This window comes from Balaenoptera borealis (assembly GCF_965194805.1).
Source record: "Balaenoptera borealis genome assembly, chromosome: 6".
Classification (NCBI taxonomy): Eukaryota; Metazoa; Chordata; class Mammalia; order Artiodactyla; family Balaenopteridae; genus Balaenoptera; species Balaenoptera borealis.
In genome coordinates, this window is record NC_138863.1 from 20801113 (window position 1) to 20818497 (window position 17385).

At 46.4% G+C, this 17385-nt stretch overlaps 1 protein-coding gene across 4 annotated transcripts in view; it reads left to right on the top strand.

Annotated features, from left to right (window-relative positions):
- Positions 1 to 715: 715 nt before the first annotated feature.
- The window catches only part of MARCHF4 (membrane associated ring-CH-type finger 4), a 102880-nt gene continuing 86210 nt past the window's right edge, over positions 716 to 17385 (top strand). For all 4 annotated transcript variants that reach the window (XM_082397676.1, XM_082397677.1, XM_082397678.1 and 1 more), the window contains exon 1: positions 716 to 2236. In XM_082397676.1, coding sequence (XP_082253802.1) covers positions 1724 to 2236 — 513 coding nt within the window. In that variant the 5' untranslated portion in view covers positions 716 to 1723. The remainder of the gene's footprint in view (positions 2237 to 17385) is intronic.

Consider the following 17385-nt stretch of genomic DNA (forward strand, 5'->3'; position numbering starts at 1 on the left):
CCTCACCTCGTTGCTTCTGGGAAGAGAGGTAGCAACAGCGAGAGCCCAGCCAGCCAGAGGCGGCGGAGAGGAGGGAGGGGCGGGGGGGAGAGAGCCGCCCGAGGCCGCCCTTGGTAGGGGCCGCGGAGGCAGAGCTAGCTGCCCTGAAGACCCAGCAGCCGCCCCCCTCTGCCCGCGCCCACCCAGCAGCACTCTTTCCTGATTATCTGAGGACCGAATTATTCTTATTCCACTAGTATTCTTTCGTTTTTTATTCGCCCGACTCCTCACTCCTGAGCCGCCCCCGCCCCTACGCCTGCCTCGCCTCCGGTTGCATGGCAGCGCTGCCCGGGCGCGGGGGCTGGGGGCCGGCCCCCCGGGAAGGAGGAGGAGGGGGAGGAGGATCATGAAGCCGGGAGTCTTGGCCGCGTCGGACGGCGAGCAGCAGCCGGAGGACGAGCCGGAGCAGCCCCCGCCCCGGAGACACCCGGACGCCGACCAGCGGTCGCCGCCGCCGCAGCATCGGCGGCCTCGGGCAGACCCGGAGCAAGAGAAGGAGGGCGGCAGCGGCCCCGAGGAGGCACCCGAGGAGAAGGCGAGGCCACCCACCCGCCCGGACCTGCCCTTATCCCGGCCCTTGCCCCTCGCCCAAAGGGACATTTGATGGAGCCAAGGGAAGGGGGCCGCGGATTTACAGACTGCCGCAGGGGCGGGCGGGGGGCTGAGACCATGTAGTCCCCTCCCACAAGCCCCTATTCTCTACCCCTTATCTCTACTCCGCTCTCGGCCTCCCACCCCCCAAACACACACCCTTCTTCTAGCCAGGATCTTAAAGCTCAGGAAGGAGGTGGCTCTGCAAGGGTTAAACGGTCTTTTCTGTTTTTCCGTTTCTTCCCCCCCCCCCCACCCCAGTCCCTGATTTTCCCACCTCTCTTCTCCTAATTGGCTTTCCCCTCTTCTGTGCAGCCCTTTGGCTGCAAAGGCAAAGCACAAGCCCCTTGCCCAGTTTCACCTGAATCCCTTCCCTACCCCCCGCTGCTCTCTTAAAAGTAACTCTGGTGCTTCTGGGGGTTAATTGCCCCAGTTTTCTGCCCAGGAGAATTAAAACTTCTCCCAATCTCCTCTCTTCCCCACCTTACCTCCCTCACCCCCTCACAACCAACCTCCTGTTACCTGAGGAAAACTATCTTTTCTCTCTAGCACATGCAGTCTTCAATTCTTCACTGAGCTAGCTTGCCCTAAGCCCAGCTCAGTCCACTCCAAATTTTATTGATAACCTTCCCCACCCTTTTATATGAAAGAAAAGATTTCCCACTGCCTAGGCATTTGAGAAAAACCCAATAAGCCTCTCCTGGGGAACTTTCTAACAATTAGACCTTGATCTCAAGGCCCTGACAGCCCATCCTCAACATTTTTTTTTTTTTTCTATGCCCCTGCCCCTACCAGTGCCACCAGGTCAAAAGCAAAAAGGAGACACTCTGAGCAAAGCTTAAGGTTGGGGTAGAGGTGGAGGGGCAAGAAAATTTTTGCTGTTGTTGGGCTTTCCAGGTAGAGTTCAGAAGCAGTGACTCACAGTCGTCAGTCCTGGGGGCAATTTATTTGCTACTTGGAAGGGAGGTAAGAGGAGCCAGTGAGAACGAAGCCTCCCCCCATAACACAGACACACTGTGGACCCCCTCAACCGATTCCATCCTCTGCAAAGACTCTGCCTGCCCCTACCGGTCTCTCTGCTTCCACCGGGCACATGCTGATGCCCCTGAGTGGGCTGCCCTGGTGGTGGTGGTGGTACTGCTGTGCCTGGTACCGCTGTGGATTGTGCTCCCCAGCTCCCCAGATGCTGCGCCACCAGGGTCTCCTCAAGTGCCGCTGCCGCATGCTCTTCAATGACCTGAAGGTTCTCCTCCTGCGGCGGCCCCCTCCAGCGCCCCTGCCCATGCACGGCGAACCCCAGCCCCCCGGCGTGGCAGCCAACAACACCCTTCCGGCTCTGGGTGCCGGGGGGTGGGCAGGCTGGAGGGGGCCTCGAGAAGGCGTGGGCAGGGAGACCCCTCCCCTGCCACCTCTGCCACCTTTGCCACCTTCAGTGGAAGATGACTGGGGTGGCCCAGCCACAGAGCCACCTGCCTCGCTGCTCAGCAGTGCCTCTTCAGATGACTTCTGTAAGGGAAAGGCTGAGGATCGCTACTCACTGGGCAGCAGCCTGGACAGTGGCATGAGAACCCCGCTCTGCCGCATCTGCTTCCAGGGGCCGGAACAGGTGAGACCCTTTCTTCCCTTTTCCTGCTTCCTTCTGGGATCTCCAGGTCTTGCAGGTTGCTAGTCGCCTACTTGCCCTGGGGAACCATTGTGCTGTTTCTAGTGTGAGGACTGTAAGCTTTAAGGGCTCCTCAATGATGTCTCATGTGGTTAAGTTTACCCAAGAGGTGTCTGGTGCCTGGCGGAGCCTGTTTGGTGGCTCAGTTGTACCCCATTTTTGCATTTTCCTTCCAATGCTCAATTGGGATATGTTCAATTCCATCCAAAAATTCCATAAGCATCCTCAGAGTAGAAGATTCAGAAATTGGAAGGGGTGAAATGAAGAAACTTGGTGGTACATTCATGCTTCTTGCCGAGATATCCTTGTATCTGATTTGTTGTTAGTGACAGACATTCCCCCAGCCCATTTTCAGTTCTAGATTCAGACTTCTTCTCTCTCTGATAGTGTGTGGAGATCTTGTCCTCAGCAAACCTATGCCTGTTCCTTCACTTTGATACTAACCCCTCCCATATTATATTGACATCCTCAGCAGTCACCGAGGAGGAAATAGAGAGGGATTGTAAGTTCATGAAGACTATACAGTTTGCTATGACACTTCTTGGCAGACTCAAGTTTTTCTAGGTTGAACGCAGGTGGGTAAGTAGGATGAGGGTGAGTGTAAGGAATATGGAGAAGGAAGTAGGGAATCTTGTCATAACCATTTCCCTTCTCAGGCCTGAAGCACACAAACTTAGAAAGTCCCTTAAACTCTCCCCATCCAGGATAGGAGGTGCTTAGTACCTTATGGACCAGAGTTTTCCCAAGGCCAAGGGTTCTCCCTACCACATTCACTCAGATTTTCACAGACATACTCACCCCACCCTCTCTAGCTCCACTTTCAGTCTAGTTTCTGCAGTGCTGGATAGTATGTGCACATTCTTCTAGAATCATGAATTGTGGCAACACTTTCCACAGAATCCCAGATCAGAAAGGTTCACCTGAAAATCTGATCTAGTTAGTGATGCTGGTGAAAGAACATTCAGTTGCACCCTGGGCAGGGTTATGTGGTCACATCAGCCACTTCTTCACTAGTTTCCCGGAAGTGGGGTAAGACTCCTCGGTGCTCCTTGGACAAGTGATGGTGTAGTAGGATGCCATGCTGGTGCTCCTGAGTGGCTCTGGTTCTTGCTGAAGGCTTTCTCTGTGAGAGTCAGGCTTCACTGACATTTTCATTCATTTTGTCTTTGCCCAGGATGGGCAGGGCACTTCAGGGACAGATGATGACTGGGGCCATGGCCTGGGCATTCTGAGAGGAGGTGATGTTGACCTCAGTGTGAATAAATGTCTCTGAGAGGCTGAGGGCTGGGTTCCTCCTTGTTGTGTCTAGGATTGCCTGAAGTCCCAATTGGACTGCAGCCCAGAGCCAAGGACTCTTGTTAGGCAAGAAGGCCCAGGGTGCCTGCACTGTACCCCTCTTCCAGTGCTGGCCCTCCAGCACAGACGCAAGGAGGAGTGGCGGGGCTGAGAACAAGAATTGTGCTTCATTTAGGACGCTCCCGTTCAGCATCTGCCCCAATCAGAAGCCCCATCTTCTCAAAAAAAAAAAAAAAAAGGACTTATTTAGCTTCTTAACTTCTTAAGCTATTTCTTTCTTCTTCCATGTGCCCTGGTTCAGGTCTGCATGTCACAGGGGCCACTGGGAGTGTGGCTTCTGACAAGAACACCCTTGTCTCTAGAATACAGCAGGACTTGGAGCCTGTTCTGGATAATATTTACCTGTTGTGTGAACTTCTTCAGATTTCTTTACACCCTTGAGCCCCTTTTCCAACTTCTGTGATTTAGAGGAACCTTTTTCTATTCCCCTCAGTTGCTTATAAATGTGTTGAGAGGATCTGGAAGATAATGAACCTGAAAAGGACTTGAAAGTGATTAATATATAATGGCATGTATTTTGCTCATGGAAAAGCAGTATTTTGCTAAATAAAAGGAAAAAAAGGATTATTAGGAATATTGTGAAATACCCTCACGTGATACAGGGTCTGGTTGGAGGTTAGGAGCTTTCCTTTCTTGTTTGTTATTTTTACAATGTGTCATAAATAAAGCATGGAATAAAAAAAAAAAGCTAACACCAATAAAGGAATGGGCTCTGTTATTATGTGGGAGGGATAGGGGGTCATGTTGATACTAAGACTGGATCAAATCAAGCACTCCCTGCATAGGATTATTATACTTTGGGGGTTTGCTTTATTTGCGCAGCAGCCAGGAGATTTTAATGGGATTGTGCTATTAGTAATAAGAGTAACATGCGTTAGATGTGAACACATTTTCCCACTTTTTGCTTGTTTTTCTTCACAGGATTTCAATGAGGAAGGGAGACAAAGAGGAGGAGGTGGGGAAAACTCTCTAGAGAAGGAAGAGAGGGAGAGAGACAGTCAGACACAGAAAGTGAAAAGCTGAGATTTCAGTATTTTGTTTTCTGTTCAAGGAAGGAGCTGTCCAGCAATTGTCCACACGTGGCCCTGAATGGAGTGCAGACAGTCTGCAGGCTCCGTAGCTGAATGTCTTGGTCTTTTCTCGGCCCAGACAAAGGGACTGAACAGCTCCCCAGTCTTTTGCCACTGCTCCAGGGGCTAAAAGGCTGCCAAAACTGAAAATTTGGTCTCTTCTTGCCAATGGCTTGAAATGTATGTGGTGAGGGGCAGGAAACTGAAGGATCCAGCTAGTTCCATATTTGCACATATCTATAAAGGACTTACTACTTATTCATTCACACATGCATTTATTTAGCAAATGTTTGTTGGGTACCTACAGCATGCCAGATGTTGTTTCAGACCCTGAGTGTCCAGGAGTGAACAAAACAGATGAGCTCTCTGCTCTCCTGAACCTAAAGTTCTAGTGAAGATGCAGAAATAAACAAGTAAACTAGTAGACAAATAAAGTGATTTCAGATGGCGTTGAGTGCTGTGATGAAGGCAAAATAGGAAAATGAGTTAGACAAGAATGAAAGGGAGGGCTTGGGAGCTACATTACACAGAGTGATTGGGAACAGCCTCCCTAAGAATGTACCATCTGAGCTGACACCTAAGTGATAAGAAGGACCCAACGATGCATACATAGGTCTAGAGGAAGAGCTTTCCAGGTGGAGGAGACCCAAGTGTGAACAAGCTTAGCATGTTTGAGAAATAGAAAAGATAGGAGGAGGGAGAGGGATGGGGTGTGAACAAATGCTTTGAGGGCCAACTTGGTTCCATGCTGGACAGCTGACTGAGTAGCCACTCTCCTCCCCTCAGCCAGTCATTCAGGTGGGATAGGGGTCAGTCGATCAAGGATCTGCGAGAGTGTGGGACAAGAGCCTGGTCGGCAACTCTTCACTCTCCATTTCTGCTTGAAGCTCCACTAGTTCACGTCAAGGGACCATGTGCCGTGGTGGGTAAGCTGAGGTCTCCGAAGCCAGATGGCCCCAGTTTGAGGCCTGAACAATTTGCACAACTTCTCTGTGCCTCAGGTTTCTCATTTGAAAACTGGGATAATAATGATAGCCCCCAAATTCATAAGGTTATTCTGAGCGTCAGATCAGTCAACACGATTAGAGACATGCTGTCACAGTGTTTGTTGTTGCTGTTATCTCAGAGGCAAGAGACAGTGCCCCCCCAACACACCTTGTTTAAAAGGAAAAAGTGTGCCCCAGCTCCCAGTCTGGCAGGAGGGCTGCTGTGACATGGTCTGTCTGTGGTAGTAGATTTCTTCTTGCCCCCTCACAATGCTCTAGACAGAGTGCTGTTCTTCTCTTTCCATCATCAAAAGTCTATCTATATTAAGTGCCTACCTATGTGGGCTGCTCTGCTGAGCAGGGTCTGGAGACACAGGGCAGATGTGGCCCTGCCCCCTCAGGGAGTTTCACAATCTAACCCAGACATCACAGAGGCTGAGAGAGATCAAGGACACACAGACAGTGAGTCGCTGGTGAATTACAGTAATATCGGGGACGAGAAAGAGATGCATGCTTAAAAGCAGCTAGTGTGTGGGGTGCCTATTCAGAGAAACAAGTGGATGAATTTGCTACCTTTTCCCCAATTAGTCAGAGAAGGTTTCTCTCCTGCTGCTGCAGACCAAGTGAGAAGAAATAGACTTAGGCTGAGTTTAGACAGCTGGAAGCGGAAGAGATGTGAGACACACGGATACCTTAACAAAGAGGTGAAACCACCTCCCAGGCTGGGTCAGCTGTGGAGCCCCTGGAGTGGGTACAAAGATGGAATCTACCATGGCAGTGTGGTGATGGGGCATCTGTTTTGGACCTAATGAAAAGCAGGAAATGAGTCTGGAAGAGATTAACAATCTTGGTCTGCCTCCCTTATTCTTCCTAGGGTTCATTTCTCTGAAGCTCTGAGTTCAGAAGGGGCAAGAGTAGTGTGAAATATTTTAGTCAGTGTTTTGGGATCTCAGAAAATAAGAGAAGGGCTTTGCAGGGCTCAAGGGAGCCTGGAGACCCCCAAGATGCAAGGAGAACCCTGGGAATGGAGATCAAGCAGAGCATTTTAGGAGAGACCCAAATGGTATATTATTTTTCTTAGAAATATGGTTCAATTTTACATTTCTTTGTGTGATTAATTAACGAATATCTGTATCCACAAAGAATAGACCCATCCCTAACATTTATGGACCCCAGGGCAAGAGTATGGATGGAGGCTCACATATCATAGACCAAAATATTTAAAAGTAATAAATCCAGCTAACAAACTGTTAAACAAAGTACATTTTATCCTTCTATCCTGACAAATATACCTTCAAAACAACCTGGAAGACAGATTTGAATTTAAAACTGTTAGAGTCCTCTGAATTCTGTACTAGCCAAATGGGGATATCTGGCCTTTGGTCAACAGACCACTCTGATCTGATTCTCTTTCCACTGCTGGCTCCATCCTGCACCATAAAAAGCCTTGGACATACATGTGTGGGCACACCCACTGGCTTGTCCAGGCTCTATCTATACCACCTCCAAAGAGCTTCCCCTTGCCCCTCTCCCTTTGATTCTGAAGAAAGAGAACCATGCAGGTTTTGGGAGCAGGCTCATGGCTGAATAGGCAGGCATTCCAGGGTTCCAGGTAACTGAAGCATGTTCTAGAAGGAGGATGTGGGTCCTTGACCCTGTAGGCGCCTCACCCTATGAGAAGCATGCAGCTGAAGAAGGGCCAGAGTGGAGCTTTCTATAGCAAGGGGCCCTCTTGCCTGGGTCTAAGGGTGGTACTGCGAGGGGACTGTAAGATCCCTGGAAGCAATGACTTGGTTGTGTTTGCTCATCAATCCAGTTCCTGGCACTTGCTTCATGCTCTATAATTATTTGTTGAATGAATGAGCCTTTAGAGCTCATCCAGTGGGCAGCCCCACAGGTAGGGGAACTGGGGAGAAGAGACTTCAAGGGAGAAGAATATTCACTGGCATCAAATGCTGACTGTGTGTTGTGCGCAAGAAGGGGCAGACCTGTTCTGTGGAATCACAAAGGGCAGTGCCTTGGCCAGTGATGGAATCTCCAGGGAAGCCAACTTGGGTTTTGATATCAGAAAGAACCTGCTGTCAAAGCTGTCCCAAGATAGTATAGGCTGCCTTAGAAAGGGGGCTCAAGTGGGCAACTGGAACTTGTGACCCTCAAGATTCCTTTTGAGCTTGAGACTTGGGGTTCATTATGAGATTTCTTGGGGTCCAGAGAGATTTTTAATCTAAGCACAAAGAGATGGGTCTGCATCCCTTCCAATTCAAGGGGTCATCTAGTCCCAGAATATCTATTTCCCGTGTATATAATACATGGCATGGAAAAATGCATCTTCAGCAAAGATCACAAAGAATATTCTCTGTCCTGTGTTTATAGAAATCCTAAGTTGTTGGCAAGCACGTGATCTCTGCAATCCTGAATTTACACCATGCACATACAATAGGAGAGCAAGCATTTCATGAATGGCAGGGAACAGATACCATCATGGACCTAGGATGCAAAACCATCCCAGGAAAGGGGAAGCACACTTGCCACACCTTCCCCAAAGTCATGAGTGAGCTATTGTCATTTTCCCATCTGAGATTTTTTTCCCACTGTAGTTTTTCAGTTGCTACATCTGCCAGTCCTGGTCCTATTTAAACTGGAAGGTCCAAGGACCACTTCCTTAGGGTTCTCACCAGTGCTCTAATACTTTATCGAGAGATGATGTAAGGATGTTCAAACCTCACCATTGGGTCCCTGGCTATTTTCCATATTTAGCTATCTATTCTTTACATGCACAGACATGCACGTGCATACATGTGAATAAAGTGTTGAGTGAAGCTGTCTGTCATTCACAGACAGAATTAGGGACTGGAGGAGGGGAGACACCTGGTGTCTTGACAGTGGTGGAGTGATTCTCACCTCAACTGTCTGTAGATCCTCTGCACGGTGTTCACTTTGGAGTAATCCTTCTTCACTTGCCAGACTGCATCTGTTTGTGGTGGTTGGCTAATTTATTGGGTGTGGCTTCTAGCTGAGGGCCCCATACAGAGAATTACTTAATAAAACCAGTAGAGCAGGAGTGAAATATGCATTTCAAAAGAGCCTGGAAGAAGAAAGGAGAGATACTGGGAATCAATCTCTCTCTCTCTCTGCTCTTTTTTCCAGCTGGTACGTTGGAGAAGCCCAGCTGTGGTTTGTGAGTTGGGGGAGGGGGGTAGGTTTGACGGGGAGGGGATACTCAAAGGAGTGTGGGAATGAGCTAGCTGCTTCTTGTTTGCTGAGAAGGAAGCCAGGTTGGAAGTGAGCCCGGATGTAAAGGAGCTGGCAAGTGAATACTGTGCGGGCTGAACTGTATACCATCCCCCTCTCAAGAAGTATCATATGTAAGATAGAGTCACTTAGACTCTGTATTACATATAGTACACGTTTGATACCTCCCTCTGTGTATGTTAAAAGTAAAAATGGGATGCACATGGGAATGACCGACGCATGACAAAATAGGTAAAATTGAATAAGTTATAATTTGAGTTCTACGTAGATGCAAACTGTCCGCAAAGAAGGGGATCTGCGAATAGAAGCTCTGTCCAACTCTGTGATCCAAGCCCACAGAGGGGACACACAAGCCCCAGTCTTGCACCCAGAGCAATTCTCATTGCTCTGATGAGAATATCTCCAGGGCCTGTGCTCAGAGGTGTTGAGGAAAACAGATCAAATTAGTTTCCTTCTTCAGTGAAAGGTTACTCTGGATGTGGTTGAAGAGAATCAACATCAATTTCTCCAGAAGAAGCCTTTTGAAACCACCCAGGTGGCTAGCATAGGGCTCTGCATACAGTAGGGATTCAGTGTTTGTTGATCCTTTCCCCTCCGTCCTGGCACATGTTTATTCCAGACTGATAGAGTTATCTTTGGTTCCAGACTGATAGAGTTATCTTTGGTAGTAGAAGGCATATTTGCTTGTGTGTACATGGGCACATATGTGTATGTATGTGTCTATATAAATTAAACTGCCAAGCAAGGGGGATATGGACAATCCCTTGAGATACCTTTCACCCCATCCAACCTCCTTTTCTGATTCTATAATGACAAATAGCAATGATTCTTGTTCTCGTAATCATAGTGATCATTACCCTGGCTTGCGACCACTTGACCAGGAGCAGATCTTTTCTCGTACAATTTCAGAAGGATGGGAAGAACATGGGATTTCAAGTCAGAAAGACATGGATTTAAATCACAGTTTGGGTCCTTCCCAGCTGGGTGATCTTGTGTGACTTATTTAACCTCCCTGCACCTAGATTTCATTGTTTATAAAACAGGAATAAAATACTGAGCTTGAACACTTGTCATAAGGAGTGGGCAGGATTAAAGTTCTAGGCACACAGCAGCTGTTTATTAAATGGGAACAATATTTATCCCGTTCTGTTCATGTAGCTCAGAGACCTGGAGTGGGGCACCCAGATTACACTGCTGCCTTTTCTACCACACTATCTCACTACAACCTTAAAAAATCAGATACTCTGATTAAGGCTGTGCTTTGACCACAGTAAACCCCAGCTGTTTTGTGCCTGACCATCACGGATGCACGTTAGATCCAGTGTCTCTGTTTGGCTGACTTTCTGCCTTTCATTGCCTGACTCTGCTGAACCTCTGTCCTTTCCTGCCTGTGTCCCTCACTCCTAACATATTTGTCTTTACCATCTCCATCACCACCATGTCTCTGACAGATCTTTGTTAAGCAACACTCTCTGCTTGGCAGGAACTGTGCAGAAAGACACTTTTCTGGACTCTGAGTCCCTAGAGGCCAGGAGCAGACCATGCACAAGGAGGAGGGTGTTGAGGAAGTGGCAGCGGAAAAACCTGCTCAACATGTGACAGCGAGGTGTTTGCATTCAGGGTCGTGCCTAGACTAGTGTTTCTGAAAGCTGGGATAGGATGGATACCCCAGACAGACACGATGTTAAATAACATAGATCCTCAAGTGAGAATGTTGTTCTCTTCTCATTTTGCTCTCATGCCTTATGATTATGTCCAGGAGAAAATCTCATTGAAGAGATAATATGTCTTTAACACCCTTCTAACGCTTGTCAATCTCCTCTGCAAACAAAGAGAGAAGGCACCAGGCTCAGAGCCTTTGGACATGCAGCAATATCTAGCTAGAATCTGTTAATCTTGTTTTGCTTGCATTTGTGTCTATTCTTTTTTATTAACAGACTTTATTTATTTTTTAAACCATTTACTGTTTTTTTTTTTTAATAGCTACTTTATTTATTTATTTATTTATTTATTTTTGGCTGTGTTGGGTCTTCGTTTTGTGCGAGGGCTTTCTCTAGTTGCAGCAAGTGGGGGCCACTCTTCATCGCCGTGCGGGGGCCGCTCTTCATCGCGGTGCGCGGGCCTTTCACTACCGCGGCCCCTCCCGTTGCGGGGCACAGGCTCCAGACGCAGGCTCAGTAGCTGTGGCTCACGGGCCCAGTTGCTCCGCGGCATGTGGGATCCTCCCGGACCAGGGCTTGAACCCGTGTCCCCTGCATTAGCAGGCAGATTCTCAACCACTGCGCCACCAGGGAAGCCCCAGACTTTATTTTTTAAAGCAACTTAATGTTCAAAGAAAAACTGAGTGAGTTCCCATATACTCACTCCCACCCCTCCTCACTACTTCCCCCACCATCAACATCCTGCATCAGAGTGGTGCTTTTTTTCCAATTGATGAACCAACGCTGACACATTGTTATTACCTAAAGTCCATACTTTGCATTGCAGTTCACTCTTGGTGGTGTATGTTCTAAGGGCTTTGACGAAAGCATGATGACATGTATCTACCATTACAGTATCATACAGAATAGTTTCACTACCTGAAAAATCCCCCGTGCTCCCCCCATTCATCCCTCTGCTCCCACCCCCTAATCCTGCAATAGAGTCTGGCCTTTTCCAGAATGTCATATCGTTGAAATCATGCAGTATGCAGCCTTTTTAGATCGGCTTCTTTCATTTAGTGGTATGCATTTACAGTTACGTCTTTTCCTGGCTTGATAGCACATTCCTTTTTAGTGCTGAATAATATTCTATTGTATTAGCACAACTTGTCTCTTCTTTTTATGGTTTTTCACTTATGGTAGTGACAAAAAGTCTCCTTTAGAAATAAATTGACTGAAGTAAAAATATGAGACATTTACAGAAAAATGTTACATATGAAGAAAACAATAGTATGAATGTGTCGAACAGTGTAAGTGACTGAAGTTTGGATAACACTGACCTGGGCTGCGCACATTACAATAGTTCTGAGACATCTGTGGGCACCAAGAAGTGCGTCAGGAAGGGGAAAATGCAGAGTCCTGGGCCATGGTCCCAGGGTGGTGCCCTGGAATCTGCATTTCTAACCATTAGCTTTGACAATTCCAAAGTAGGTGACTAGTTCACAGTAATATTGTTTACTAGGCAGCAGTTTGAGGAGGAAGCCAAATAAGAAGGAGAAATGCTTCCACCAGACCTGAGGTTCCCAGACATATAAGAAACAGAGGTGTGGGCACTGGTAGAGGAGAGGGAGGTAGTTGAGTGGGCACAGGACCATGTGACTAAGAAGGAAGGGACATGTGTCACTCAGGGCAGAGGCAGGAAGGGATGCCTCTTGCATCTCTCTCCATCCCTGCCTCCGTGATCTGAGAGCTACAAGTTTCACATGTGACAGCCACAAGATGGAAAAGTCTAACCACCTTGGGACTGTGCCATGAGGGAGAGATGCAAACTTTGATTGTGTTAAGACATTGGCCAGCTAATGTTAATTTCCCTGATGAATACAACCATCAATCCCACTTCTGAATTATGTTCAGAGGGTATTCTTGAGCAAAGTCCAATCAAGGGCCTCTCTGGGGAAGCCCCAGAGTCCCAGAGTAAGGCAACAGATGGTGCACAGCTCGCTTCCTCACAGCTCACTGAATACCAACAATGAACTGCTTCAGCTCTGGAATGGCACATCACACTCGCCTACAACTTGGCTGGATCTAGAAACATGGCTCTGCCTAACGGCAGCAGGGGTGGGGAGTGTCATCCTCCTAGGTACCTGGAAAGAGGAAATCCAGATGTGGGTGAGCTCTAGAAGTCTCCCCCTCCACTGTATGAGTACCTCCCTCTTAGGGTTGCTGTAGGATTTAAATGAGATAACACATGCCAAACATTTAGAACCCTGCTGACCCACAGTAAGCATGCAATAAATAGTAGTAGTTATTGTTATTATATAAGGAAGAGGTTGTACTCAGGAATATCCCAGCCCCTTCTAATTCTGTTGTCCTCTTTTATGCCTTATCAGGTGGAGGAGCAGTACCTGGGGTTTGTATAAATCCAATTTCTCTTTCCACCAGAAGAAATCTCCCTAGAAGAAAGCCCTTCGCACTAGGCCTTAAAGACTGAACCAGGGAAAGAATTTGGAAATTAGGAAATGAAGGCTTTTCCAGACATAGGAACAATGGAAGCAAAAAATCAGAGATGTTTTTGGAGAAAATTAGCATGGTGGATAAGAATATGGGGCTTTCAGAGCCAAGCAGAACTGTGTTCAAATCCCAGTGTTGCTGTGCAGTAGATGTGTGACCTTGGGCAAGTCACCTACAGACTCGAAATCTTAATTTCTTCCACTGTAGAATGGGAATGCTAATAATAGTACTTGTCTTAGAGGTACTATTGTGAGGCTCAAATGATATAATGCATGCAAAACTCTTGGGAAAGAATAGAGTACAAACACACAATAAATTCTCAAAGATGCAGTGAACATTAGCTCTTGATGTTATCTGATCTACCAACTGTCAATGGTCTTCTCCAAACTTTCTTTGAGAACCTCTGCCTTGATGTGTGTATGACTGTGGGCTGCTGACCTCAGGAGGAGCTTCCAAAATATCACAGGGGTAGATGAAACTAAATATACCTAAGCATTGCCAGTATAGTAAATTATCTATAGTAAATTATAGTAAAAAAAATTATCTCACAGATATACATACAATTTTTCAAATGTATGTGGAAGGCATCGTTATGAGCAAAATCAAAAGCATCCTTCACTTTAGTGCAACTTCTTGTCAATAAATATATTCTCAATGAGCAGATAGTCAAAAGCACAACTATAGTCATGTGAGAGTTTGTGAAAGTCTTTTAGCATTAAAAGGGATCCAAATTAAGGGACGTTCTACCAAACAACCAGCCAAAATGTCAAGGTCATGAAAGATGAAGAATGAAGAGGGAACTGTCCTAGATTGGAGGAGTCCAAAGAGATTGATAACTAAATGCAATGCGTGATTTGGATTGGCTTCAGGACCAGAGAAAGGGCATTAGTGAGACAGTTGGTGACATTCAAATAAGGTGCATAGATTACTTAATAGTATTATATCAATGCTAAGTTCCTCGTTTTGGTCATTGTATTGTGGTTCTATAAGATGTTAACCTTTGGAAAAGTAAGGTGAAGGGTTTATGGGAAGCTATGTTTATAAGTTTTTTAATGAATCTTAAATTATTTCAAATTGAAAAGTTAAAAACTAAAAATGATTTAAATGGGGGGTAGTTTCTCATACTTGGAAAAGTTGGGAAAAAAAGAGTACAGAAAAAAGAAAAAAGTATAGAAAAGAGAGCATGGGTTTGGTGGTTAGAAAAATTGGGTTAGAATCCAGGCTCTAGCACTTAGCAGCTAAAAACAACTTTGGGCAAATCAATTCAATCCCCTGAGCTTCAATGTCTTCTTTCTGCAACGTGGAGCCAATAAAAGAAATGCATCATAGAATTATTGTGAGAATTTGAGGAGATAACACATACGATAGTACATAAAGGGAACTCCAGATAAACATTCATTCTCTTTCTGGTCTCTCTTTACCCCTCTGTCTGAAGAGGATGATAAATATTCCTCACACATTTCCCCAGGGATAAGTACTGTGTGCTAAGTGCTCTGAGATTGACAGGGTGACACCTGAGCAGTGAAAAGTGTTGAGTGGGCAGGAATGTTTTCCCAGTACGGGATCTTAAGCATATAAACAGAGTTCATAATCATCAGCATAAATAGCATTGGCCATTATGCAGTGTTCTTTAACACTGCTTAACCTGACATCCCAAAAGGAGCATTTTGGCATACTGAGTGAGTGTGGGCTGTATATTTGACTCATGCTGTGGCGATCCCTCAAGGAGCCACAGACCTAAGCCTCCGTGAAGCAGTGTGCTACTTTAGAAAGAAAGCTTTCTAGTGCTGAGGCTCTGAGTTCTCCAATGTGTTCAGAAAGCAACTGCCCAAACCAGACAGCAGCAGGTGAATGAGGGCAGGTGTGAGTGGGAGTGAAGAGATGTCCACTGCTGTTGTGTGTGTGTGTCTGTGGGTGAGAGTGAGCGAGTGGGTATGTGTCTGCATGTGGACTACAGCTATTTAGCACAGAAGAAAAAGGTGCTTGAGGGGGTTGGTCCATCAGGCTGCTCCTGCCTTTCGGTCATCTTTGTTCCAGAGAGAGCACACAGGGTCTGGTCCTTGCAAACTCAGTACTGACATTCTATACAATGATCGCTTGTGTCTTACTTCTGACGTCCATTAAGGGTTTGTCTGCAAAAAAAAATCAGTTTGAGGCTTTTGGAGATGTATGTGATATGATTTCAAAAGTTCTATGCCTCCTCCCTCCCAAAACACATAGAGAGAGGTTCCTCATGGTTTAAATAAATTTTCATCATTTCTACGAATGCAATTCAAGTTTAAAAAAAGTGTTTATTTGACATGATGGCTGGAATTTGCTTCACAATAATCCAGTGACTAGAGGTGAAACAAGACTGGTCATGAGTTGATAGATGCTGAAGTTGGGTGATTGGGAACATGCTTTCTTCTACTATTCTCTCTATTTTTATGTTTGTTTGAAATTTTTTGTAATAGAAAGGTATGGCCTATTGTCTGGTTAATTAAATGTTATGAAGAGACAGTTATTAAACAGGTTTTACAAAAGGGGAAGTGGAGCTAGCTGAGGGCGGACAAAATAGCTTGGGGCACAATGATGCTGAGGACCAGAGCCAAAGACAGGACCAGAGTGCATCCCAGTGGACACTTCATCAGTCTTGCTCAATGAGGGGAATGCATTTGATGACCTCTTAAGGGATGTTCCGTCCCCAAAGGTCATGATTTAAAGATGAAATTGTCCTGTTGTCCATTTCTTTTCTGGTCCACCTGGTTTGGTGGCAGCAAAAGGACCAGTGTGACCATTCACTCAACAGACAGCGAGTGAACACACCCAGTGCCAGGCCCTGGGAATGTGGAGATAAGATGGGGAGCTCAGAGTCCAGTGCAAGAACCCAGCATGCTAAGAAGCAACCGTAAGATGACATTATGAAGAGTGTCTTGGACCAGGGTTGCATTCATTGTGCTGAAGGACCTCACAGGAGGGGTGACTAGTAATGTCTGGGAAAGCTAGAGAAGGATCACCAGAGAAGCTAATCCTTGAGTGGCCACATAGGGATGAGTAGGGGGAATTCTCCAGGTGGAAGTGCGTGTAAGGTAAGGCTCTCCGAGATCTACCCTCACTCTCCTCATCAGGAACATTTTCCACTCAGCCTAATCCTCTCTGCCTTTCACTGCTTTTCAAATCACCCTTCTCTGCTCTAAGACCCAGAATGGCTCTCCTCAGAGAGCTGGGTGGATTAAAGTGTGGGCTCCGTGCAGACGGGGGAGGGGTGCATTAGCTCCTCTCTAGAAGCTATTCCGCTCAATGCCAGCCTTTCTGGGTTTGGTCCTACTGGCCTTTCTGTAATTGCAGCCTAGTGGTCTGACTGTTCTTGGGGGCCACCTACCTGGTAATAGTAACTCCACAAAAACTCTCTTGGTTGATTGAATTGAGTTTGTATCTGAAAGCTTCACTTGTGGGTCCAGAAGCTTCCTTACCCTCCAATGCATGCAGAGGCACTGGATCATATTCCTTTGGTAGGGAGGAAAGAGCAAACTTTATTTTCCTAATCTTTAGAGGTAAGAAACCAGGTTCTACAGAAGTGGATGGAAGGCAAAATGCTAAGATGGGAAATACCAGGAGGAAGACATTTGCCCCTCACAGGAGGAAGACATTTCCTTCTCCACCCTTTTACCAGCTACAGAAATATTCATTCATTCACTTCCTAACAGATGAACATATTGTAGTAAAGTGGTAATTTATCAGGATGTTTGGAGAATGAAAGAGATTAGGGAGGGAAAATGGGGAGGAATGGGACACATTTGTGGTTAATTTAATTTTCCAGTGAATTGGGGGATAACCCTATAATTTATATTTCAACTTTTATTGCTGACAATCTTTATAAAACATAAGTCCACTTTGCAGTGTATTTGAACACCACCCCAAATTCCCTTTATGTTGAAGTGTTGTTGCTTAAAGTTAGGTTCTGTTACAGAAGGCAAAGGAGGGACTTCCCTGGTGGTCCAGTGATTAAGAATCCGCCTTGCAATGCAAGGAACGCCGGTTCGATCCCTGGTCAGGGAACTAAGATCCCACATGCCGCGGCAGCTGAGCCCACATGCCACAACTAGAGAGAAGCCCACGTGCCGCAACTAGAGAGAGACCTGCACACCGCAACGAGGAGCCCGTGCGCTGCAACGAAAGATCCCATGTGCCACAATGTAGCCAAAAAATAAATTAAAAAAAAAAAAAAAGAAGGAAAAGGAATGTCTTTTTAGCTTCACAGACCACAGGATATCTTGTAAAAATCAGTAGGTGGATTT